The 27,795-nt window shown below is 42.8% G+C and overlaps 1 protein-coding gene across 2 annotated transcripts; it reads right to left on the reverse strand.

Moving 5' to 3' along the window:
- Positions 1 to 760: 760 nt before the first annotated feature.
- On the reverse strand, positions 761 to 27,516 carry ATP7A (ATPase copper transporting alpha). Of its 2 annotated transcripts, none has more exons than XM_065643014.1 (24): positions 27,439 to 27,516; positions 26,651 to 26,811; positions 21,626 to 21,762; positions 18,119 to 18,608; positions 16,607 to 17,341; positions 15,547 to 15,750; positions 14,361 to 14,524; positions 13,709 to 13,870; positions 13,089 to 13,165; positions 12,696 to 12,921; positions 12,152 to 12,385; positions 11,762 to 11,853; positions 11,224 to 11,351; positions 10,898 to 11,052; positions 10,459 to 10,593; positions 9,465 to 9,659; positions 9,080 to 9,262; positions 8,557 to 8,770; positions 7,754 to 7,900; positions 7,183 to 7,325; positions 6,631 to 6,834; positions 5,924 to 6,041; positions 5,354 to 5,456; positions 761 to 4,542 (listed from the first exon to the last, which is right to left on the reverse strand). In XM_065643014.1, the coding sequence occupies exons 3-24, from the start codon at positions 21,731 to 21,733 to the stop codon at positions 4,266 to 4,268; spliced, it is 4,494 nt and encodes a 1,497-aa protein (XP_065499086.1). In that variant the 5' UTR covers positions 21,734 to 21,762; positions 26,651 to 26,811; positions 27,439 to 27,516; the 3' UTR covers positions 761 to 4,265. The 2 variants fall into 2 exon arrangements, with proteins under 2 accessions (XP_065499086.1, XP_065499085.1); XM_065643013.1 differs by having other exon boundaries at positions 15,547 to 15,753.
- Between the last annotated feature and the right edge of the window lie 279 nt (positions 27,517 to 27,795).

The following is a 27,795-nucleotide window of genomic DNA, read 5'->3' on the forward strand; positions in this document are numbered from 1 at the left end:
CACGAAACCAGCACCCAGCAGCCAGACTCTTCCCAGCAGCGCCCGGCGAGGGAACGAGCAACAGCATCGTGGAATGTCCCGCGGAAGGGACCCACGAGGATCACCCAGTCCGAGTCCTGTCCCCACGCAGGACAGCCCCAAAATTCACACCGCGTGTCTGAAGAGGCGACAGGCACAAACTGAAACAGAGGAAATTCGACACCACTTTTCACTGCGAGGGTGAGTCACCACTGGAACAAACTGCCCAAAGAGCTTGTGGAGATATTAAAAATCTCAGTCCTGCTTTGACAGGTTTCGACTACGTGACCTCCTGCAGTCTCTTCCAGCCTCGGCTACTCCGCAATCCTGTAATATAGCGATGCTCTTTATGTGAGAATTACCCCACCGTCTCCCAACCTTCCCTCACAGCCCTGGCGAACAGCCCCGCGGCTCCGGGTGGGCCGAGCGTCTCGCCCAAGGCAACGCCGTTCAGCAGAGCTGCCGTAAGAAACCCCGATCCTGCGCCTTTCGCCAAACAAGCGAAAAAAGCAGGAGCGCTTCACCTTTCCCGTTTCAGCCAGGGTGCTCCTACCTGGGGGAGACGAAGCGCACGTGAGAGGCAAAGCTGCTTTCGGAACCTCCGTCCCGGAGCAAGAACAGGGGAAATTGTGCACAGCTGGAGGCACCATCGCTTAAGTCAGCGAAAGAAATATTTAAAGGAGATCACAGAACATGATTTAAACCAGTCTTCGGATGTTACCTTTTTATTATACAGCTTATAATTGCCATTATAATGACGGAGGCACAGTCTTAAAAGAATAGGGAGTGCGAAGATGCGCGTTTCTAGATGTAAAGAAATGCCACAGCACTACATTAACATTCCACAACAGCATTCATTTCTGCATTCTTCATACCAAAATTGAATTAAAAAAAAACCTCTCTCAAGTTTAAAACATATTGTTGGAAGTTCTAAGCAAAAAAATAAACATAGTTTTTAATAAATAAAAATACTTGCTTGCTTCCATTGTGTTTTGTCAGCTTCACATTCCTTTTCACATAAAATTTCAAGTGTCTACTCTTTCAAAAGTTTATTGGTAAGATTCAAAGAGCAATTTTTAAAGCCTCAAGCATATGTACTTTTTTAAAATAGAGCACAGGTTTTATAAATAGCTAGTTACAGAATAGTTACAATACACAAACTAGTAATAAAATTTTGTTTGTAACTGTGTTTCCAAGTGATATTTTAAATTCCTGAATCCAAACTGTCTCCAACAGGAGTAACATATTTACATATTAAAACATTTACATTTGGGAAAACATTTCACTCCCACATTATTTCACTTGCACTGTACATTCAAACTGAAAAATATTTTGGTTCTTGAACAGAAAGCACCTTATATAATATTTTAATCACAAGATAAACATTCCGTAGTCAATGTCACACCTTTGGAGGGGGGAGTGTTGGACAGAAAACCTGTTTCCAAAGTTCTGAACTCTGAATCTCTTAATCAGCTACACGTTACTCAAACACACCAGGCACCAAATTCAAGTTCAAAAGACAAGCACAGACAGATTTTCGCGAAGAGTAAAACTGGATTTAAAAGGCCTTTGTGGGTCAGTCAGCCCCGGTGGCTGCTCTTCCTGGCATCTTCACACAAGCCTCTTCCAGAAATGAAAGCAATTTGCTTTCCACCCAGCCAAGCGCCAAGAGAAGCCGCCTTGGAACCTGCCAGCTGTTGGCATTGGACACCTTCACCTCGATTCCAGCCTGGTTTATCACGACCGCCTCGTACCCGTGCGTTCCTGGGCTAACGCTGGTCTGTGGCTCAGTTCTTTCCCCTCTCTAGAGTCTGGTCCCAACGGCACCAGGAGCTGCAGCCCCGCTCCCGCTCGGCCAGCGTCCCGCTGCTCCTCATTCCCCCATCCTCACCTCTGCGCCGCACTCCGTATCCTCATTTTGAAAAGCACAGTCTTATTTTGCTCTACCTGGATCCACTGCCAGGTTTCACAGAAAATTGGAAGAGCCTAGAAAAACACATCTGTATTGGCAAAGCGGTGATAAAAGCCACCGTAAACACGTAGCCAACGTACAACGCGGACAAAAAAAGGCCGAAGCCACAGCGCTCTAACACATTCAGAAGTAATTTAACAAATTCTTCAAGGTCTTTTATCTACCAATCAGGAATTTAACCCTAAATCACTGTATTTCCTGCAGTAAGAGTGTGATGTCTGTTGTTTACGTGCCATATATACCATAAGCAACACCTGCAGCACTGGACCTCCCACGGGAAAGTGTGAGCGGATCTGCTTTCTGTCCTCCCCCATCAGCACAACCCAGACAAAAATACACACAATAATTCCCTTTCATCTGCAGAACCCTGCCAAGAACGCCACCGAAAATGAGTGTGGAGGAACAAGAAAACTGAAGTCTTTGGACACAGTTTGCATGGTTGTGAAGCATTAAAAACCCATCATAATAACACGATCAAACAGTTTTTAGGTAACTACCTGCTTTGTAAGAAACAGCTTTGTTGCTGAAAACTGAGAACATCTTACGGAATGACTTTACAGAGACGTGTCTCAGCATTTCCCAACACTACAACACATACATATAGCCATAAGCTAATTAAAAAAATAACCCATATTCATGTATAGATATTAAGAACCTAAATCCTGCAACAGAAATATTGTTTCTTAAACTAGCGGCAGCAACAAATGTCGTTGTTCTCCTCATAGCAATATAACAAATATACTGATTTACTAACACCACATTCCACAGCACAACTCTTCTGTTTTCATACACCGATATTTTTCTGGTAGTTCTCAGATAAAATGCAAAAGCTATTGACTTAGGACTTTTTACATACACACTCTCTGAACTGACATCTGACTTCCAGTTAAACACTAGAACATTACAGAGGTGTCTGTATCATACTCCAATCTGAACATTTCTCCCCTACCAGCACAAAATGGAATGACACGTTTACACCATGGACTGCATCTCATAATGTAACTCAACACTATTGAACCTACTAATTGCTTTAGATAGCTGTCTCCGCAGAGGATTGAAAGAACCAGGCTTATTAAGTAACAAACGGGTAGCTACTGGGTGATGAACACCTTTATTCCTCACTGAGAATAGTTTTAATATTAGTGATTTAATGATCAAACCCCACATTTTGCTATTTCAGTTCAGTAACAAAGACTGTCTCAATTCACAAAGCCTGGATCTGAACATCCCAAGCAAATGAGGTTTGGATCAACCTACAGGGCGGATTCTGGACCATTCCTGGTACGCGGCCACTTGTCTTTACAAGTAACTGATGTTAGTGCAGTATCTGACACACAATCAGTTCTTTGGTGGTGTTAGATATCTGTAAAGACTGAACTGTCAAGATTTTACGAGCAGTCTGCACGACACCCGTCCCAACTCTCCTGGTTCATTTCAGGAGCGCCAGGAGACACCGGCAGCGAGCACTGACTGCACCGCTGCCTTCCGAAACGCGGAACATCTCGGCTAATGCCACGTCACATTCACGCCGTGTTCAGATGGCGCAGGAGTTTTTGGCTGAGGAGAAGCTGGGAACGAACCAACCTCCCAACCCATCCCACCTTCAGGCAGACAACGGCGGGAGCAGGAGAGCGCCGGGGCGCGGATGTGCGGAGTGAACGTCAGGATGAGCTCTGAAAGCAAACCCCAAACCTCGCAGGAATCCAGATCACTAACAGCCAGATGATCGGAGGCCAGGAGCGCTAAAAGCTGGAACCAGATGTTTGTAAAAAGAAAAGGCATTTGAGAGGAGACATTTCTGGTAGAAGGCAGGCTACGGAAACAAGAGGGGCCCCGCTAGGTTTGGAGTAAGGCACATCTATCTGCAAACACACAACTTTTAGTATTTCGCAGATGCAGTAAGTTATAATTTTTTAAACACAGTACTAAACCTGACTATGCATAAAGTAGCCTATTATAACGCTGGGAAACAAGTCTCTGGTTCCTTCGTTTCCTTAACTGTATTTTGACATTTTGCCCACACCAGACTATACTGCAAGCTTCATGGAACGGTAACACAGCCCTGTCTGCGAGCACTAACAGAGCCTGCACCATTTTTTGGTAAGACTAGTTTTAAAAAAAAAAAAAAAACCACCCTGGATAGTCACTGCAAAAACTAGCTTTCTACATCAAACAAGAAATACACCTGAAGAGACCTCCAGACATGCACACGTACATGCACAGACTTGTAGACAGCTGTTTTGGTTGGTTTTTTTCAAGGCAAGGGGTGAGTCTGTCACAATGCGGTGTCGTCATCTTCTCCAAAATCTCCCACCAAAAGTGAATGCTTATCTGGTTCGTTAAGAACTACGCTGTTCACTGAACGCTTGTCTGAAAAGAGAGAATTTATAGAGGCTCTGCTGTAATTGATGATTCGATCCATTAAGCTCAGTTTAGGAGAGCCTGTCCCAGTCTCATCAATTCCAACGTGGACACTGATTTCCGACGGGCTCTTGTGCCTCATTTGGCCACGGGCTCGGAACTCCAATTTCTCAGAACTTGGTTTCTGGTACCTAAGGAAGAACGAAACAAAGGATGACGATACATCTCAGGTTGAAATAAAGTACACTAAAAAATGGAAAGAAACCAGCCTACATGCTATGATCATGCACAAGCCAGAGACATTTATAATTTGATTGATGATGCAGTGATGCAAGTTTCAGATTTTGCAAGGCTACTATACAACCAGACGCTGATTCAGCACTTTACTCGGGGCACAGAAGCACAGGTAAAGCTGACGTGCATCACTCAGTATTTAACTGCTTCAGCGGTGCTGAGCATTTGCAAAAAATATTGGCAAAATGTATCTGCTGAGAGTGGACCACTGTAGCCATCATTTACCACCTCTTCTACTCTTCTTCTGAAACGTCATGTGTAGCATTCCCACCGCAGCGCTACGCTACTCCTAACCGGGGAAGAAGGAACAGGAACGCAATGACAAATGCAGCCGCCTCGTTTGATTACAGCAAAAATTGTGAGTGTGGGGTTTACAGCTGCGTTGTCTCAGAAGCCACCACGTCCTGACACGACTTCTCAAAAATACACAAAGGCCATGAGGGAGTTTTTCAGTTCTGAACACACTTCTGCCTCGTACATTTCTCTTCACATTAGAAATGATATTTTTTAAACAGGACTGTTGGAAGCGCTTTGGACCAACTGATTCCTCTTCTCAGGCAAGAACAAAACCAACTGCTGCTAAACACAGACCTGCCTGAACTGTTCTTCAAAAAGCTTGGAAATCTGTCATAGTCCCACACTTATTTTCAAAGCAAAAGACTCGGGCTTCAAAGCCAAATTACGAACCATAAAATTGTTCATACTCACATTTTTAACAGCAGTGAAGAAAGCACAACAGAAACAGAGGAGGCAGCCATTGCTGCAGATCCCATCCAGGGCTGCAAAACCAAACCAATGGGCAGGAAGACACCTAGAAAAAGAAAATAGCAGTGGGTTCAGAGCAGGAACACAGCATTATTCATATATTAACACATACAATTTCACATGGACTGTCTAACTTTAGTTGTACTTCAATATGTTAATAAATAGGATCTTTGTTTAGTGTTAAATGACAAATATATAATAAATATTTGTGTTCTACCTCAGCTAGAGCTGCAGGTGAATACAGCTGGGTGCACCACTTGCAGTCTGAAATTCAGAGGGAGGCACACAGTGACCGCCCTGTAGTAAACTGCTTGTTTACAGGATCAGGCTCATCCCATAAGCCTTTTATCTTAAAGTTATTTTGATATACCACTGCGAGGTCCCCAGGCAGAGAACTCTACACTTACTAAGTCAGAAATAAAGAAAACGGATACTCTTCCACACAACGGTAAATCACTGCAGTCTTCTACTCACTAAGCACAACCTTTTGACTGCAGGGAAACAGCCACGTACCAGCAGCTATGGGAACTCCAATGAGATTATAAATTAAAGCAAAGACGAAGTTGATCCGGATCCTTTTCACAGTTTTCCTCGACAAATCTATACTTGCTACCACATCCATCAAGTCATCCTGCAAGGTAACACGTTTATTAGAGAAATCAAAGACAGAAAAAAAAGCATAGCGTCATAACACTCCTATTTTAAAGCTAACTATGATACGCTGATGTAACAGACCACACGTAGTCATCATTCTGCAGGCTGCTCCAGTTTGTCTGCACAGAGCCTGTACAATCGGCACCAATCTTATTCCAGATGTCACCGTAATCCAAATAATGTACACAGTACCAGACAGTACAGCTTAGACACCAACCACAACTTCTGTCAAGATGTTGTAGATATGCAGGAAGAAGTGACTGTAACCTCAGAGGGACTGTGGTATGTTACTGAAATATAATTTACATTTCCCAAAGGTCAGGTCACTTTTTCTTCCTTTGCCCACTCTCAGACTTCCCCCAAAATTTGTAGTACCCAGAAAACCGGGAAGTTTCCTCCATAGGATAATTACCGCTACCCTCAGCAAACCCGAAGACAACCTCTGCTCCAGCTCTCCTGGTTTATGACAGCTGTACACCTCAGCAGTGGGCTGGATCATTCGGGACACCTTGGGCCTTCTAACCCCTCTTATCGTACCATTTTAACGAAGTACTCCTATTTCTTACCTTAATTAGAACCACATCAGCTGCCTCAATGGCTACATCAGTGCCTGTGCCAATAGCGATCCCCACGTTGGCCATCGCAAGAGCTGGGGAGTCATTGATACCATCTCCAACCATGGCCACCCGTTTACCTTCGTCTTGTAATTGTTTCACCTTGGCTACTTTGTGGGAGGGAAGAACCTCTGCAAACACTTTGGTGATGCCAACCTAAAGAGAGAGGAGGACAAAACTCTCCTGCAGCTTTTCTATGAGCTACCAAAGCTCTTCCCTCTAATAATGTGACTAGAAAGGTTCAAACCCACGTTATCACTCATGAGCTAAAGACCAAACCCATCTGATATGAAACCAGCTCTGAATTCAAAGCTGATGCTGTTCCAATTCAAAAAGGCTTTTTCTTTAGTTCCCCCCTTATTCTGAGGTTGTTTACATTTCATTTTTCACAACAGACCAGTTCAATGCCAGTCACGAGCGACACCACCAGGACACAACATCCGTCCTCTATGTGGGTTGTAACAAGCTTCAAATCCAAACTCAGGTATTAATGGAACAGTTTACCTGAGAGGCGATGGATCTTGCTGTTTTGCTGTTGTCACCAGTCATTAGGACAACTTCTAATCCCATACTCTTCAAAGTGTACACTGCCAGCTCAGCTTCTGGTTTCACAGTATCAGCAATAGCTATCAAGCCACAAAGCACTCCTAAAAGAACAGAAAGAAAGAGCGTGTTTGTAATAAAGACCTTTAATTCTTGTAATAAAGATTTTTATTCAGTAAGGCCATTCCCAGAAACAGTAATATCAACAATAAAAAGCAGAATAAGAACAGGTGTCAGGGCAGAAATGTTGAAGGCAATACAAAGCGTGGACTGTCCAACAAAATAAATTCCTTCCATCTTTCTTCCCCTTTGCTCACTTTGAAGTCTTTGCATTATGTCCAACTCTCCTCTCCACTAAAACAGACAGGAAGAGGTCTTCCTCATATGAAAAATCTTACAAAACTAGCGAACAGCCTCTTTTCATGCCATTGTTCTGCTTCAAGTATAGCTGCTACGACATGACTACTTGTTACTTTCTGTTTAAATAGTCGACAAACCAATCCCTGGACAGAAAAGGCAGCACCGAACTTACCATCGACAGCGGCCAGAACGGCCGTGCGGCCTCTCCGCTCGTGCTCCGTCATGGCTCGATCCACTTCATTTTTAACAAGGAGGCAGTTTCTGTTCATCCATTCCCGGTTCCCAATGAGAACAGAGTATTTTTGAGAAGTCATAGCGGCTGAAGAGAGAAAATACAACCCTACCGTCATACGGAGAACCAGGACGCCTCCCTCCAGACAATCCTACCCACATTCTCCCAGTATGTGCCGAAATAGCATTACAGAGAATCCAAAGAGAACCAAGTCTTTCTCAATACTTTCTGCCCTACCAATCTTTTCATGTGTTCTTGACAAGAACGACACTGACATTTCTTCCTAAATGGGTAGTTACCATGTCAGCGGATCAAGAATCACAGGTTAAAGGACAGTAAAGGACCGAGTCCCTTTCTCAGTGCTTCTAACTTATGTGTAACAGCCCCCAAATAATTGAAAGATCTAACAATGAGCTGCTCTGGATTGAAAAATCAGTCAGTGGTGGAAATATACAGGATTTTGGCTAGCAAATGTAACTTGGGATGAAGCCAAGGAAAAAAGAGAGCTGAAAGACAATTCCTGTACCATTTGCCAGTCCCATATTCAACATGTAGCTTCAAACTGTATTTAATCAATACGTCCTGAGTGGAACGTGAGATAAACTAGTGACCAACTGTTTCACATGTGCCTTGATGCAAGGCCAGGTCCCCAGGGCAGAAAAAAGTGACTTCATTCTCAAGGACCCTAAAGACACAAAAGCATGAATTATCCATTTTTACTCTATAAACCAGAGCTAGCTTACTTGGTAGTTCAGCATCAATAATCAAAGCAGGCTGCACCGATTCATCTGTATTTTCCTCAATTTTCACAAGTGTCACATTTTTAATATTGTTTTCTTCAACCATTTTATTTTTCCTGTAGAGTAATGCTTCAATATTGGTGACTTTACAACTAATGCCGCAGCCTGGAACTACCTGAAAATCTGTACATGTTCCAAGGGTTTCCGAGTCCAGTTCCTAAAGAAAAAAAGACCCAAATGGAGATTTTTAAATACATGAAAGCATGCCACGTTTACAAAGCCCACAAAATAAAGTGCAGTTGAACTCACTCTAACAGGAGAAGAGGGATATTCAATCATCAAAACGCAAGTTTGAGTATCCAGTGTATCTACTATGGCATTAAGTGATTTATGTGGCTCCACAATTTTCAGCCTTCCCAGCTGAATGCATCAATTACTTTCTAAATAACACAAGACTATTCATACAAGTTAAATACGGCAAGAGAGTTCATCTATAACATACTCTTTTCCTCCATAAACAACATACCTTTTTGCAGTATTTTGTTATTGCTACTCCAAGAGGATGCTCGCTATTACTCTCCGCAGTCCCCACGATCGCCAGCATTTTATTGTGTGGTAGCTGGTTACCCTCCACTAGAAACTTCACCTGTGTCACTTCTGGAGTCCCATGAGTGATAGTACCTGTTTTGTCAAATACAACCACCTTGACCTGCAGCAAAACAGGGAGACTTCCATCAGCGAACAAAGCTTTAATGTACAGCTTCCTCAGGCGGTTTTCTAACACGTACAGGTCAGGCATCACTCAACAACACGTGCTGGCGTACACGGGACGATCTGCTCGGGTGGCAACTGGCAAAGCGCCACCGATAGCAGCCTTCGAAGTTCTTTAACAACAACGAAACGCTCCTCACCTTATGCGCCATCTCCAGCGGCTCTCCCCCTTTGATGAGGATGCCGTTCTGGGCGCCCACGCCGGTCCCCACCATCACGGCCGTGGGGGTGGCTAATCCCAGCGAGCAGGGGCAGGCGATGCACAGCACCGTGATGGAGGCTTGGAAGGCAAAGCGGATTATCACCTCGGCCGCGGAAATGCTCTTATTGTAACCCTAGTGACAGAGGTTTGGTTTAGTAATAAAAGAAGTCGAACCATAGAAACGACGTGTTCAACTACACAGTGCCTTTGTTGTTAAAAAACTCTGCAAATACATAAAGTATTAAAAAGCGCAGCACAGGCAAGTTATGCAGAGGCTAAGATTAATGACTAAATTAATGACTAAGTTCTGTTCTATGCTGCATATGTCCATGATCTGTTTTATTTATAGGATATTTTCCTAATTAAGGTACCGCGTTATAACTCTTTTATGCTGTAATGTGAAAAAAGCTACTCTATCAACAATATATACAGTAACGAAGAAAGAGGATATGAAGATTGCTTTCCTGGAAACTCATAGATTCTAATGAGAAACGGTCATGAACCAAGAAACCTGTGACCTAAGCAACACTAAGGTGCAAGTTCGGATGCTGATCCTCCTCTGGCACCTGTAATGAATATCGAATTCCACTGATTTCAAAGGTTAATTCACAAAGAGCTACACTAACATACTAAATTGGAGGTCGTGACGTGAGGGACTTACTTTCCCAGAGAAGGAACTGAAATTGGGAAATTTTGATGTTTAGTATTTACTTCTTATTAACTTTTTCTTTTAATACTAACTTTAAGGAGATGATTAATTACTGTGAATTCTCTTTAAGTATAAACGTAGGAGTGATATACTATAAAAATATATCTAATATGAAAAATATAAAACAATATCTATAGTCAGCAACTTTCCGCAAGGATAATTCAGAAAGGGAACCATTGCAGCTATTTTTAAGTCTCCTTAAACACTCGAAATATTTACTTACCAGAAAGTATTTTTCTACTATTTCAAAATCCACAAATCCAATTATAATCCAGGCCAAAAGGGTGACCACAGAGACAGCCACAATACAAGGAACGAAGTAGCCACTGAGTTTGTCTGCAAATTGCTGGATCGGAGCCTGGGAAGGAGAAACACACGTCAGCCCCAGCAACATGACACTTACTCTCTTCTGTGCCTTTAGACATAATCACAGCTTCTGTTTGCCGCACATCTGGCACACCGCACTTTATAATTACCTATTTATTTAATAAGACGATAAGACTTGGAGCAACAGACCATATCAAGGTTCTTATTCAGCAAGATACTTCACTATGCAACTGCAATTCAAATTTAAACAACTGTAACCACTCTTCAAATGAATTGGCATGCTGAGGCCTAAACGGCAAGACAAAACCCAAAGGCTTAATTTGATGATACTCTACCTTTGACGTCTGGGCCTCCTCCACAAGTTTAACGATCTGGGAAAGAGTTGTATCGGCTCCAACGTGGGTTGCCGAAATCAGCAGTGACCCATTCTGATTAATAGAACCCGCGATAACTGTATTGCCAGGTTTTTTAGTCACAGGCATTGCTTCACCTAAGGAAAGGTCAACAGCAGACACTGAGGTATCTTTTCCAGCAATATTACCATAGCTACCAACTCCTAACATGCAATTAGAAGAATGAGGATAACATCAGCTTCAATTTTCCTTCTTCAGATTCGTTTAAAAGAGAAACATTTTTACATTTGCAAAAAGCAAATGCTTACCGGTGATAAGAGATTCATCTACCATAGAGTGCCCTTCAATAACACGACCATCCACTGGGAATTTGCCTCCTGGGACCACTTTGACAACGTCACCTCGTTGAACCAGTTCGACATCGACTTGCTCTTCACTAGAATGATGTGGTGTTTTAACAAAGAGACTGTTAATTGAATTACCCGTGCGAAAGGACTTGTCGCTATACACAAAGCATAATCCCATTGCTTGACATCGTTATCGTATATGAACATTGTCAGAAGAAAGGCCATTTTAAAGAGCGCTACAATTATTTTATCATAATTGTATTTACTTTCCAGTGGCGAAAATCCACTCATTTTCTTGCAAAAATTAACAAGATTCTAATAAACCAAATTAGAGCAGTGTTATTTTTTCTGCATTTTAACACTTACATCTGGCAAATCTGCCAGCAAATCTGAAGTTATTTGCTTCACAGTTATATAGAATGGTAACACTTGTCTGTAAATTAAGCATATTAACAACAAAAAAGGAACAACATAAAAAGCAAATGACAAAGCAAGATACCTTAAAAGAACGTTATCAGGGCCCAAGGTAACAATAGTAGCTTCAGTAGCTTGTAATGAAATTAGTCTTGCCAGTGCTTCTGATGTTTTACCCTAGAATAATAATTTTCATATTTTTCTGACTATGCTATTGAAAAAAAATTGCTGGGTAAATGACAACGGCATATGTTGCAATTTACCCTATTAAGAACACACTTTCTGCAAACAGACTTATACTAAGTCATTTCATATTTTCACTAGTGCAGTTACTGAAGATGATTTTACAACAAAGAAGGTTAAGAAGAACCTAACGAAGCTTTTTCACAGGAATTTTTTTAAAGATACGCAACATTCTGAAATTATTCTTAGCGTCCTGAAGCTCGTAGACATCACGGGCTTTCATTTTCCTTACCTTTGCAACATGCTCCAGCCACCGGCCCAAAGAGATGAACACAAACAGCATAGGAGGCGTGTCAAAAAAAGTGACAGGGTTGACTTTTGCTTTCTCAGCCATTGCAACCAGAAGAATAACAAACGAGTAGACGAACGCAATGGAGGTTGCCAGAACTATGAGCACGTCCATGTTCGCAGTTTTGTGCTTCAGTGCTTTGTAGGCCTGGATGTAGAAGTGCCAGCCTCCGAATATCTGCAATGAGAGCATCGGTTGTATTTTACACCCACATCTGTAACACACAGCAGCAGCGTTTCCATAAGAGAGGGAGACACCCATTTTATTTGTGCTATTTGCCTTCTCCACCTCTTCCTGCACACAATCCCGGCTCTAGCCGAGGGCTGCGGTCACCACCTTGGCCCCCGGCACCACTTATTTTGGCCATCACAACCTCAACAGCATTTCGAATCAGCATTACAGTCACTGGTCAAATGGAATCGCTTCACCGCCTTCTATTTTGAGTGTTTAAGCCCAACAGACTAGGAGGTGTCACATCCCCACTTACCTGCACAGGGACACAGAGTAAAAACGACAGAAAATTCATAACAGACAATCCTGGCAGGAGCTGGTACTCCAGGGCCATCGAGGAGTGAAGGGCCTCCAGCTCCTCATCGCTCATGTTGTGATGCGCGTGAGCATCCGAAAGCCGACTGTCCATAACCATCATGTAAATCATCAGCCCCATGACAGGAATACAGAAAACGAGACTCACAACAAAAGACCTTTTCCACCTCAGATTAAAAAAGAAAAAAAAAAAAAGCAAAAATGATTGTTTTGGAGTCAAGTGCTGGATAACATTTTAGTTAGCAAGACTGAACACTCATCATAACTTTACTGTTGATTAAAAAAGAAGAATCAAAGATGTTTATGGAATCTAGATATGTTCAGGAATACTTACTGCCGTATTTCCTGTTTGTGATCCAGATGACTAGCAGATCTATCTTTTTTGACTAATGAAGTAGTGAAACCTAAATCCTGAGGGGAAAAAAAAGCATAACAATAAAAAACCAGAACAGTCAATCTTTAAAGACACTTTGTGCTCACATAAAGTTATTGCCAGATTATTGATGGTGCCAGCCTTACATTTGATTTACTTTATTAACATTTCTGATACAATTGTTACTATTGTTACCTTGCAGAGAAAGAAAAGCAATCTGATGTAGAAATCAACCTTTCTAGAACATTAAAATGCTATTCTAAAGTGTGGCTTTCCAAAATGGTCATTCTTGAAGCACAGAAGTAGAGAAATTGAAGGACAAATATATAGGTGGTATCTTCAACTCTACCACAGCCTGGCTTTCCTAGTATTCCTGTGTAAAAACTTAAGCAAAGTCATAACGGAGCACTGCTTTTGAGCCAGAACACACGTATTATCTGCAGAAACCTGCACTAAGAACGGAGCAGATGAAGAAAAGAGAAATTTTTTCCTTTAATAGTATTCTCTTCCGCTTCTGGGGTGTGCAACTTGTCAAAGGACACTGGACATTTCATGAGACTTGGTGCCTTCATGAAACTTACCTTGATCACTTGTATAACATCTCGAGGACCTATAATCTCGGGGTCATATTTAATGTGTGCTTTGTTGGTCGCAAGAGCTACCGAGCAGTACAAAACCCCGTTAGTCTTCATGAGGGTCGATTCTATTTTGTGTACACAAGAAGCACAGGTCATTCCTCTCACCTGTAAAAGAAAGGTTCCTTTCTGTTACCAAAAATCACAGGTTACTCAGTAAATGCATCTTAAGAAGTAGGAAAAGTGCCTATAACTATCCCGACTTACTTATTGCATATTTCTGGGGTTTGAGGCAGTGAGATGGGGCGCTCTCGTTAAGGATGACGCGCAGCAGAGACAAGGTTATTAAGCAAAGATGAGGTTACTAAGCTGTGCTAAAGCTCTGCTGGCTCTTCGAGCTCAGAGCTGGGAATTCCTGCGATGGGCAGCGTACTCAAAAAAACACAGGAATATTCTCTGACTTCAGTGCAGCGAGTCAGCACGGGTTGCAGGACGAGATGGAGTTTGTGATACATACCTGATGTAGTCCTGTACTTTATTTTGTGTAAATTAAGCTCTATCGTACAATTAACATTTTAAGAAGTAGATGCTTACAAAGGCACATCCAATAGTTAAAAGTAATAAAGACAGGGGTAGTTGGTTTTAATTAGTAGCTTACAACAAGCTCCAGAATTCCATCTCCTTCACCATAGTTTTCCATCACAGTAGCTCCAAAGCCCAGCTCCCGTATGAGCTCCGCAATGGCCGAAGGGTGGATGACAGCAGGATTGTACCTCACTTCTGCCTTCCCTGCCATCAAGGCAACAAGTATCGAATGTATTCCTAGAAAATAAAATGTGTGAATTGCAGATCACGTTGAAGAAAAACACCGCATTTACGGTAACATGACGGCACAACAGCAATTTATTGAAATTGAGAAAGCTGCCATATTGTAGGTACATACAAAGAAAAACATCATTGTTTTTGGAAGATGCATCAACACTGCAACAGAACCATCCCAGCCTAGGTGTGACAGATGAAAGTATTATTCCACATGAGTTGCATATTTTTAAGTCTAATTACAAATGTTCAACCTATGCTATATTAAAAGGTGATCTATTTTTAATTAAGTTCTTCTAAAATACAGCTCTGCATATTTTTCTGATCTGCATTTAGCATTTCTAAAAGCCTTTTCTTCAAGAGAGATCATGTATGAGAAAGGGTTGATCCAACAATGTGCAATCGTACTGTACATTCAGTGAAAAGGATTTCTATTAACCCATTTTCTAGGATGAAAAAAATAAATTCCAGGTTAAGTTGGAATACAGCTGCCTTCATTACAACAATTAAACACAGTCTACATTAATGACTCTTCATTACATCACAGCTATTTGCTCCTGCAAATATAATCATCACATTGACAGAACACTGACATAGTTGCCTTGACTCACAGAGCTAAAATTAACTTATGGCTCTTTAATCCATATTAACACTGTCTCTAAGAGTTCCCTTTCTAACACAGGCATGTATACCTCTGCCTTTAAGTTGCAGACCTGGACGCATCCCTACAGTACAAAAGATGTTTTTTACTTTCAGAAGGATCCACATTTGAGCCCCGTGCTCTCTTTGGAGCTCTGCAACCCCTGCTGTTGGAGGCGGGCTCCAGCCAGCCTGCCGGAGCAGCAACACCACCACTGTTCTCATCCTACGAACCGGGGGCGAGCAGACTCTTTTCACCTGGGACACACACCGGCAACGGTGCTTCTCTTGACAACCCACCCATTAAAAACGCTGTACAACAGCTAGACGGATTCTCCAAAAGCAGCCTTTAGAAATGTCCTGGATCACACTGACGCATCTCTTACCATCTTCTCTTCTCAAGTTTCTCTCGATGTTGGCTACACACGAAGCACACGTCATTCCCGTGACTTGGATGTAGCACTTGGAGATAGTCTTTGCCTCCTGTCCAGCAAGGTGGGCTGGCGACGCTCTGGAGGGAGGTTCGGATTTCTGAGATTCCAGACGCAGCGGGGGCGAGGGCTGAGCCATCGCCACAGGTAGCTCTGCCTCTGCTGAGAAGGAGATTGCAATCCGTGACATTAGGAAAAGCCATTGCAATGAGGCACGAGCTGGTACTATACCAGTCAAACACATGTTGCTGTAAATCAAGACCAAGAAATGGTAATTGTACACGCCTTGTCAATCAGATTCATCCATCCGCTTGTTAACAGAACAAGACAAATGGTTGGGCCACTGATTAACTTACTGATTTGCTACTATTCATCTGTTCTGTTGCATATCCTCTGACCTCTTCTGTAGGTTGCAAGCCAAACCTCTGCATTGCAACCTCAGTTTTACACACAATTTTATTTACTTAATCTGGGGCACAAAGCTAAATTTGTAAGCAAGTGTATGTTTTGTAAGTGAAGTCAGTGGTTTTGACCTTAGGGACGGGCTCTCAAACTACAGACAACCGCTTCTTACAGCAATTCAGGAGATGCTATGTTTATGCAGGAGCAGCATGAAAGGAATTAGATGGGAGCACTCGACCACTTCTTCAGCTGTTGCCGTAAAATAGCCCACATACTGTATTTCTTAAAATTTAGTTTTACTGAATCAAGACACGGAGCTTCCACAGAGCTGGCAGAAGGAGGAGGGAAGGGGGATGTTATACAGTAACAAACTGGAGTACCATTCCAACATCGGTATTTGACCTATTTGTATTTCCAGATCTCAATAATGTTTAATTAATGCAATGTACTAAAGGAAGTGCACACATATTTAATTATCTCACTGACAGCGAAGATATAAAGCTTCTCTTGGCAAGCAAGAAGTATAGCCCGACTGCTAGATTCCATCATGGGTACCAAATCCCAAGCAGAACTGCACAATCCTTTTAAGCTTAAAAGTCGAATATGTCATTACCTGACAAAGATGCATCAAATCCCATATCCTCTATTGAGGATCGCAAGTCTTCTGGGGATGTTTGTAGAGGGTCGTATTCTATAGTCCCATTACAATTTGCGAGAGAGACATGAACAGATTTTACACCTGCCTTTCGGGACAGGACTCCCTCAATGGACTGAACACAAGAGTTGCAAGTCATTCCCTCAATATTTATCACAACGACCTGAGTGAGCGGCTGGCCGGCGTCCCTCGAAGCCGGGGGAGACAACTTCAGTGGAGACGCCAGCGTGGGGAGAAGCGCAACGTTCTCACCCTCGTCAGGAAGGCTGACCTTGAACGTCCCTGGAGACACGGCCTCTATGGCTTTTCTCAGCACATCTATGCCAATTAAGTTTGGGTTATAGTTTATAACAGCAGACTTCTTCTCTAATGAAACAACTACACTTGTTACTGACGGGAGTGCCGATACAGTACTCTGAATATTGAGGACACACGACCTGCAGTGCATGCCGTCGATTCTGAAGACGACTGTCTGTGTGTCATTCCCGGTGGAGTTTTCTTTCGGTGCGAGCTCGGCGCCTTTGAGCGGAGCGTTCCGGAGCCTCTCCAGCTCAATGGCACTGAGCTTGAGGGGTCGAGGCTGCTTCTTGGAAGATGCTGTGAAACCCGCAGCTTCGATTTGCTGCTTTATTTCTTCTGCTGTAATTAGGTGAGGTTGGTAGACAACAGCAGCTTCCTGATTGTCCAGGGACACTGAAAATTAAGCAGCAAAAATAAGCGTGCATTATTGCCCTAAGAGCAACAGATCTTGTCAAAGCTCTCCAAGAATGCTTTATATGCCCAGAAATGTAAGTGCAACAGAAAGGAAATTTAATTGGTTTAGTAAATATCAAACAATTTAGTTCTTCAACCATTTTTTGTCTAGTACTACGACAATTTTCAGCTCCTCTTTTCCTCAATTTTTTGTTCTTTCCCCAGTACTTATACAAATGGCACTACTATTGCTTACTAAATTTATCCTTTTATCAGGGGTCTGTGGCAATACAATTATGCCACAGCTATTTACACAGGTAACTTCACACCTGTTCTTGCTTTTGCTCCATTATTTGAAATGACATTAAGAAAAAGTATGTAAAATCTATTCTTCTCTGCAACTAGACAACCAGTGAGGCAAAGTCACATTCTAACAATTTATGAATTTGCAGTTTCTGAAACTTGTGTGATACTGACGACTAGAAAAATGATGTTAAGCAAGTTATCTGTGAGAATGAGTTGGTTATGGCAAAGGAAACACCATCCCTTTGGAATGATGAACAGCCATGTCTGTGTTCATCAAGATAATTGTCTTGCCTTTTAGATACAATCACATATATGCCAATGTTTGTTTTAACTGAACAGAAAATACAAACAAATAGTAATTACAATAAGAAAAAAAATCCATCTGGTATTAGAGATTTCTATCACTTTTCTGTAGCTTTCTGTAACAGCAGGGTCAGCTTCAATTTACATAAAGACACGCCAAGGTTTTACCTTTAATGCGCTGGATCCCTTGCAGTTTGCCGATCTTGCCCTCGATGGTGCTGGTGCAGGAGTGGCAGCTCATCCCCTCCACCCTGAGGCGCAGCACCACGCTGCTCGCCTGAGGCCAGCTGGCATCCTCACCGGCTCCAGGCGCCACCTCGGGCGCGGAGATACTTAAATCTACCCCTGGGACCATGTGGATAATCTGCTTGCCATTTGTAACAGAAGAAATGAAAGTCACCACTGCGGTTTTTTGATCCGCGGACATTTTAACATCCACTATGCCTTTGTTCTTTAGCAGTGCGCCACAAATCTGTTTAGACGTTAGAGCTGACTGAGTAGGAATTGTAAGAAAAATAGTGTCAAGTAAAACAGGTTGTGGGTTTGAATCGGCTAATGCAGCATCAAATCCCATGTCATGTATCGCTTCCCGCAGCACTGCTGGACTCTGCACTTTTGAGTCATAAATGACGACTGCATTCTTATCCTCTAGAGATACCTTGCAAAGGAAAAAAAAAAAATTAGCAAACCGTGATACTAAGAGATGAGAACTAATGCCCTGCATGAGACTAGAAACAGCTTTTATTTGCATACATTAGTAACACTTGTCCAGTATAATTTTATCCATTGCTACTCACCTTGAAGACTAAAGCCACACCAAGAGCCACCATAAAGTAACTTCTCATCCGTGTCACAACACAACTAGCAAGAACAGATTGATTTTCCCCCACCAGTTTCAGAATCCTTTACAAGTCTGTCTGGCCACTTTTACTTCGACCAGCATCAACACACCTAACGAAACCTCCAGAGCCAAACTCTCTTGCATGACGATAACAAACCCAATCCAATCCCAACAGCAAAACAGCCCACAGGAAAAAATTCTTATCACACGTACAGTTCTGCAGTCAGTAGTAATTACCCTGAGGCTGCAAGGGTGGAAGAAAACACTCTTTGAAAAAACCCACGGATGTCAGTAGCAATGAAAGGAGTTCAGTATTTCTAGGCAACTTAGGCACAGGCTGCTAACTTCCAATGAGCAATAAAGTGCATCAGATTTCACAGAACGGAATTCAGGTTTGAAATCTGACATATGACAAACATTAAAGAAACTGTTTTCCTCTCCCTGTACATTTGGGTGATCCAGAGATGTCCTAATTTGGTACTAACCTTTCACGTCAGATGGTACAAATACCCTCAATTTAATTTGCTCCCAACTGAAGATATATCAAACACAATTACCGCAGTTTCCAAAAGGGAAAGCCAATGGCTGCCAGAGGCCCAACGCGTAATCATTCAATTCTATCTTTCCTCTGGGCAAAGGTACAACCAAAAGACCAGAGTCATGATTAAATTAGACCAGCTAAATCACTTTAAGAGCCACCTTTCTTCATTTTGGTCCCAATTATGGGCCTTAGCAGAATTAGCAACATGGACATTTATTGGTTTCATTGCAGTTGGAGGCAAAATAGCCCAAAAGCAGCTGTGTTTGTCTGTATTAGTCATCTAACATTCATCTCCCTTGCTGAGCTCATTCATAATCACTAAACGAAACTCTGTTTAACTATTCTCAGAGATTTCTCTGAGACAAATGATCTGGGTAAATGGAAGTTCTGATGCTGCAATGAGGGTAATTATGAAATATGACCTTTAAAAAGTTTCTTAGTCTGAGTAGAATAGGACTATAAGTTTTTACAATATATTTTCTTGCCAAGAGTAGTTTTAGATATAGTATTCAGCTTTGGGAAAAAGTATTTATCTTAAACCTAAAGACAAAACTCTTAATACTGTCCTTTTAAAAACCTGCTTCATTCCTTATGTAAAAGACACTATGGGATGCACATTGTCTTCAATCAAGTTGAAGGGTGAACGTCTCTTCCTTCCTTCTCCTATCTCAAGCCATCTGCACATTCTCAGAAATCAGCTGAAACAATAAAAACGCGAGGTTGCCAAGATTAAATCTTTTGTTAGAATAAGGGAGAAAGGTGCGGTTCTGAGGTCAGGTTATTTAGGGGTATTTTACAGGCTGCTTTTAGCCTTGACTTCCCGCTGGCGGACACCCAGCGACGCGCCTGGCCGTCCCGCGCGCACACGGGAACAGCGGCGCCCCCATTTCCAAAACTCTCTGTTCAGCCACCCCGCGTTCTGGTGTCAGAGCAACGTGTCACCTTAAAGCTCCATTACGGTTGGAGGAAGATGAAAGGTGATGCATCTTGTAAATATTACCGCTGTTCACCAAAATTTCTGCGCGTGCACGTGAAAACCTACTGCGGGCAAAAGGAAACTCTACCAACCGGTGCATCGTTTCCCTTTGTACAGAATTTTGCACCACAACGAGCCCTTCAAAATCAGCCAGAGGTCACGTTCACATGGCCCCCCAAATTAAAAGATGGTGTATCCTGTTCTGTGAAGGACAGTGTTCATTTGAGACCAATTCACTAAAATTTAAACGATCTTTTGAGGAAACAGAAAGATATTATTTGCATTAGCGTAAAATCAACCACTGCAGAATGTTACAGCATCATTTCAGAACCTAGATACTAAGTAATTAAACTCTGGAACATTGTGCTGCTGCTATTGTCAGGAATATTGTTTCTAGCACAGATTGGGTCACAAACCTAACAGGAATCTCCCAGCTTTAAATGGTTTCCATTATTAAAACTACTGTAAAATGATGTATTGCGTAGGAATAATCATCTCACCCTCAGATACTCTACAGCCCAATATTTTGCCCATGACAGAAAAATACTACAAAAAAAAAAAAATTGATATTTCCTCTGAGTTGAGAAGGAAAAAAAAAGTAAAATCGAGTCAGACCAAGGAAGTCTGGATTAAAGGTAAACCAAGTAGCTCCATTAACAGTTCAAGAATACAGTTCTGCTGCTCTTTCTCTCATTTCCTCACAGAGAGTAAAAAGGAAACTTTTAATGCTTGAAAGTGCCAGCAATACTTACCATTGTCACCTGGATTACCTACTAATCTTATTTCACAAACCACAACAAAACAGCTTTATTTTCCATGGTGAGTCAACTGCCACATGATTAACTGGACACCTCAAGCCCACGAATGCTTTTGAAACTGTGCAAGTGACCTCTGTGCACCATCCGTTGGAAAGAAAAAGCTCGGAGCCTTGTAAGCAAATCCTGACATTTATTCAGTAGAAAGGACAAGCACAGCTTGCTTTTTTTACCAGTGTAAGTTCTAGGGCTTGTGCTTTATCTTATTTTAAAATGTACTGTTCTTACCTTTTTTTTTTCCTCTCATTACTTCACAACACTGAATTAATTGTAAGGCAGAAAATCACTTAAGAGTAATATAACGACTTGGCTCCCACTGCAGTAAAGCAAGCACTTGGTTTTCTCTTGTACTAGAAATGCACCAAAGCACTTCTAACATCAGCGTCCTGTGAAACGTACCGAATATACTGCTTCCACACATCTTCCTCTCATGGTGCATACTTTATCACCGTTTCTCATATAAGAACAAAGCTTTGTAAGAAATAGCGATAGCGTTACTTACTTCAATGTGATGGACACCATTCATCTTCCCGATGTGCTCTTCAATGGTCTGAACGCAGGAATTGCACGTCATCCCCTCCACGCCGATGACCACGGATTTTGCCTCCATTGTGAAGTTCTACTCAAGCCTTCTCATTGCTGTTGGCCAAAAACAACAAGACATTTGTTCTTAGATCATTTCACAAAAGCTGAAATCAAACCAGGGGTTTAACAGGCGATGTACGTGGCCGCTTGTAACTCTTAGAAGATGTCAAAGCCTGAGCAAAGCTGAATGGGAAGGAGAGTTTCAGGTATTTATCGCTAGGAATTTTGAAATATCCGCTGTGTGTGAGATGAAACTACAGGGAGAAGCAAGTGAGAGAGACCCCAGCTCTTGGAATGCTATGACAAAAGAGGACGGCGTGGAAGCCACAGGTGTTGTTCATGTTCTTCCACACTTACATCTCATCTATTATCCTATGCTAGCAAAACCAAGTGGTATTGAAATTAGCCCCAAGAAGCAAATCAAGCTTTTTCTACACCTCATTGGGAAAAGTCTAATTTCTGTCCCTCTGAAGATTATTATTTTTGCTTACAAAAATAAGCCCAGAAAAAAAAAAATGACTGGATGTAAATGAACTTAATTTATAGAAATAATAACTAATACAAAGGGCTTCTTTTGTCCAATGCGTAAACTGTTAAGTAACAGAGGGGAAAAGAGTGCAAAAGAAGCCATTTCTAGGTTGTTTTTTTTTTAATCTTTTGAAAATTTGCATTATTTTTTCCAATGCCAGGGAGGCTCGTGACCAGGAAAATGATCACAGTCAACTGCTTAATATTTGGCTGCAGTGGAAGCAACAGCAAATTTTGATGATTAACTGAACAGCTAAAGTTAAGCATGTGATTAACACTTTTTTTTTTTTTTACCCCATGGACTTATCTTGGAAAATTAAATTACACGAAGTATTAACAATGTTTAATAAAATTAGTTTTCTTGCTCCTTGGTGGCATTTCAGAACTGCTGCCTGTTATAAACAGTCTGAAAGTCTCTGGTTTTGCTTTGAGACATGCAAGAAACTGTGTAAGAATACAAGGCAGGTTCATCGTAGAAACACAGTTACCTCACTGATGCACAAAACTAAATACTGAAGCTCAATCAATAAGACGACAGTATAAGCCTCTGAATTAGTGAAGTTTCCAGTAGATGAAATATATATTTTTCCTTTTGTGTGAAGAACCAGGAACACATTGCAAATTTCTGTCACCCACTAACCCACGGGTGAATTTTACTATAATTTCCAGGTCAAAAAAGAAAAAAGGAAGTGTAACTATGTAAACAACATGAAAGATAGCACGAGACGCCGATTTTAAAGATTTATTTTCCTAATGCGTCTCCTAAAATCCTTAAATGACCAGCTAATTCATCTAAACTGCGGCGTGAACCTTTGTATTCTGATAGGCAGTAAGAGTTCTGTTTGAGAGCTACTCGGTAAATGACTGGACAAACGAAGAATTAGCACACATTAACGATAAGCACGGCTAATGACCGGAATGTTCGGCAAGGCATGGAGGAAACCTCGCAGTCGTAAGGACTTTGAACGCCATGTGCAACAACGTAGGAACCTTTTCCACTGCCACGACCCTACCTGCAGAGTTATCGCAGATCTCGCTTCTCACCTGTTCTTACAAGACCCGAGTTATTAGAAACACAGGCACAAATACTTATAGGTAAATATTCACACATGACGCAAATACAGAACCGCCACACAAGAGAATTGGGCATCAGAAGAGTGTATTTTAAGCAAACTTCATATGGCAGGTCCTTTCCCAGGCTCACCTGCACACTCAGAGGAACAACATGTTTTTAAAACCACTATAAAGCTACCCAGGAAAATACGTGCTTTCATGTCATCGTATTGAAATACGATCCTTACTGGTTACCTCAGTTCTTCCACAAGGAAGGCTCAGAAAATGAGCCATTTCTAAGCAATACTGTCTCTTCGCATCAGCTACATCATACTACTGACACTAAACTGAGAAACGGCACGTTCATCCTCTGCACAGCCTTACTGAGATTTCTCAAGATCTGCCTGGATTTCCAGTGCTCCTGATGCTTGACAGAGACCTTGTTCTCAGGAGAGCGCAGGGCCAGTAACCAGGGGCTGTAAGAACACGCACATCACATCCTTTTTCCTCCCCTTACAAAATGCCCAGGACAAGGAGTTAAACTTAAAAGCCAATACATGCTTACATCTGAGACAGTGTTCTGCCTTGCTATATTCTATGTAATTTCCAACGCGCTGCCTCCCTCAGGAGTGCTTCCTGCTAGAAATACTTTGGCTGAAACTTAAAAGTAGTATTTTGTCATAATTTCCTCCCTCTGAAAACATTAAGAAAGGCTCATGACTAAGCAGCCTGAAAAATACTTGTTACACCAATAAATTACGACTAGATACACACAAAAGGTGTACAAATATTGACGATTTGATCCTAGGTCTCCTTATACGTGTTAATATTTTACCAAGTTCACATGGAAATGGCTGCGGAAGTTGAAAGATCTCCATGGGGCTGTGTAGCAACCCCTGTGTACGACAGCGACGCCTTGAACTTGGAACACCCCACTTCCTCACGCTTGCCTTCCATATATATGTTTTCTCCCCCCATTTTAAAAAATTTATATGTACATATAAAATAATGCATATATACACGTGCGTACATATATGCACTAGCACAGACGAGAACCTGGCTGTGCAGGGGACGGTTATGGCTCTGGCAAGATGCAGCTGAAACACTCAACAAATCTGACACTTCTTTAACACCTAAAAAGCTTTCTAGGCGACAACGTATATTTTATAAGCTGACACTGAAGATCTCAGTTATTACCACTGACTGCAAGGCAAATGACTACTAATAAATAACTTGTAATTCCAAGTTATTACAGACGTTATTTTAAGTGAGATGCCAATGTTTTAGGAAAGAATAATGGGTTTACTCTTAGCCAATGCATTGCTCCATCTATAAAGACCTTCATCATCAATTAGTAAAGAATTTTAGGACTTGACAGTGGGAACAAATGGGAGTGTCCCTCCCTGCCCTTTAATCAAAAGGCTTCAATTCAACTACTGCGGCTGTGCAATATCATCTAAAGTGGCTTACAAAGAGACATGGCTTTCAACAGAATTTGAAAAAGCTTTTTGTATTCTCTACTATGCTGTTTACTGCTTAATATCTTCAGAAATTCCGATTTTCTGTCCTCTTCCATCCCTTTTGCCCGTGTTTTGCAGTACACAAGGCAGCAGTATTTCCTTGTTTGTATATCAATACCATAAACGGAGCAGCAGAGCCCTAAAAATAATCTGGCTTTGCAACAGAGCAGAACCAAACATGGGAGGCTACCTGTGGACGAGCAACGCCCAGTGACAGAAAAAAGATAATTAAAACCAAAACGATATTTGCCAATAGATGTAAGTCCACGTATGTTTTTTCAAGTATGACTTCAGGCTTAACACAAGATAAAATCCAAACATTCCCTTTTCTTGAAGAAAGTCAGCCAGTGTTTCTATTAAGTGAATTAAGCCACAGAAATAATTTCTAGTTCCAACAGCAACTTCTTCCTATAGAAAGGAAAATTAAGCAGTGATTAGGCACGAAGTGACTGAGAAACTCAAGATCCATCTCTCTAAAACATTTTTTCTGATCTACTAACAGTAGCCTTTGTAAGCAAAATATCTGAAGGAAAATAAGATTTGACGAAGTCAAAGTTAAGTTGTTTACCACCTCAAACTAACAAAAAGGAAAGAAGAAAATATGAGCAATGCAAATTAAGTTAGCACTGATAAAAACGCAGATTCTGAGCTCACCTCACAAAAAAAACCACTTTAGTGCTTCTGGTATCTGAGCTAACCCAGACGGCACAGTGCAGCAACGCGCTGTGCACCACAAACGCGCTTTGTGCCTGGTTAGGGTCAGGATACACAACTGAGGAAGAACACAACGTTTCTGGCCAAGCGTACAACCCCAGTTTTCACAAAAGTTATATATATATGTATATAAGTGTCTTGAATTTATAGCTGCTGAAACTAAAAAAGGTCAAAGCTAGGCAAGAAAAAAAAAATTACATAAACAGCAGAAACAGAATGTCAGATTTAAATGACAGCCTCTGAATGGCGGAGTCCTACTTTATAGCTTGCTTTATTTATGGCAGCAGAAAGCTAAATTACTAATTACGTTAAATGGAAAAAGGGACTTGTCCCTAAAAGTCTTCAAAGACCTATGAAAAAGAGCAAAAGACAGCAAGAAAGGAAAAAGCTGTAATGTCTCATCCTTGCGCTAACAAAAGTGCTGGAAAACGGGTTACAGGAGATCTGGACCAATACAAAATAACAAGGTTTTATTACATTCATTGGCAAACAGATACATTGGAAGATATGACTAGATATATGATGCTTTATCACCAGAGAAACTGCACATCTATGACATATCTGCCACAGCTACGTGATACTCTGAAGAGGTTGTAATTCATGTTGCTCAAGACTTTAACAAGTCTTGCTTGGTCAGCAGACGATGGAAACTGCTCTGAGGCACTTTATTTCTATATAAAAAGGCACACATTGCAAACATCTCACTTCTAACGAGTTTTAAATTTTACTGCTATCTTCAGTGACTGTATAAAAGATTTTAAGGAACTTTACACTCTCAATAATTACGTGCAATTTCTAGAGCATGGATAGAGAGGCAACAGCGAAACTGGGTCTGTTCTTGCCCATTTTCATGAGATTTTACCCTGAAGCATCACAACTATTTGCCCTTCTCCAGAATGGTTACACTATCCTTTTAGCGACAACATATGAAAAAACGCACTTGTGCACAGAGCGCTGCCGTCGCAAGGCAAAACACTAAGTAAGATGTTTCAGAGGCAGCTCAGATCTGAAAAAAGGACCTTGTAGAAGAGGCTCAGTGGCCTGTGCATTCAAATTCACTACAAGTCTTTCTCTGATGATCATCAGGAACAGAAGAGCTAGTTTTTCAAGTCCATGAGGACACTCACTGTGTACCAGGAGATCCCAGGTGCGGTTGTCCCCGATAAGAACAGCCTATTATGCTTCTGTTCAGCTCCTGTTTGATACCACTCAACCTTCTGGCATTGGCTGCATCCCAAAGAAACCACAGGAGCGTCGATGTGACTCCAGCATCGGCGCTCGCCTGGACCTGGGAAAAAGGAAAAGAAAAAAAAGGAAAAAAAAGAAAAAAAAAAAAAAAGGAATGCGGGAGCAGTTTGCACAGAGCGAAGCGGCGGAGCAGGAAACACCGTCTGGGATTTTCGGAGCCGCGTTTTCGACCCAGAGCCCGCGTTAGGGCGGTCTGTTCGAAACGCCGAGTCAGCCCCGCACCCCGCGCTGCTCGCACCCCCAGAGCCCCCCGGGATGACCCCCCGGCGCCGTCTGCCCCGGATCCGGCGGGCTCCTCGCACCCCTCGCCCCTCCGAAGCGGAGAGACCCGCGGCCCGGCGGCAGCGGCTGTGCCGGGGCCGGAGCCCCCCCGGCCGCGGGGCGCTCGGGCAGCGGCGGCGGCACCGGCCCCGCCGCGCCCAGGGGACACGTAGCGCAGCCCCGCGCCGCCTTCCCGCGGGGAGCGCCGGGCAAAGCCGCCCTCCGCAGCCACGGGCGGGCCGGCCCCGCCGCCGTGACAACGGGCACAGGGAGCCGGGACAGCCCCGCAGGAACTGCGTGCTGGCTCCGTCCGCCCCGCGGCCGAGGCGGGGGAAGAGGGGAACGCCGCGGGCGGGGAGGGGACGAGCAGCAGGGCCGCGGCGGAGCAGCGCGGGGCCGCACTCACCGGAGGCTCCGGCCGCGCAGAACCGGCGCCGCCCGGGCCGGGGTCCCGCCTGGCGCTGCACCCCCCCGCGCCCGCCCCGCCTCACGTGACCGCGGCGCGCCCGCCTCCCGCCCGCTCACGTGACGCGGCGGCGCAGGCGCGGTTGGGGCCGTGGTGGCGGGAGAGCGGCCCGGAGCCCCGGCCGCCAGCCGCACCGCCGCACCACGGGCACCCGCGGCCCAAACACCGTATCTTGCAGCGGGCTGGGCGATGGGTGCGGCACAGGCGCCCTGCGCAGCACCGCGGCTCAGCTCTCCCAGCTGAGGCCATTCAACGCAACCTATAGATCATCGAGTATAACCCATAAATCATCAGATA

Source organism: Caloenas nicobarica, chromosome 12 (assembly GCF_036013445.1).
Source record: "Caloenas nicobarica isolate bCalNic1 chromosome 12, bCalNic1.hap1, whole genome shotgun sequence".
NCBI lineage: Eukaryota > Metazoa > Chordata > Aves > Columbiformes > Columbidae > Caloenas > Caloenas nicobarica.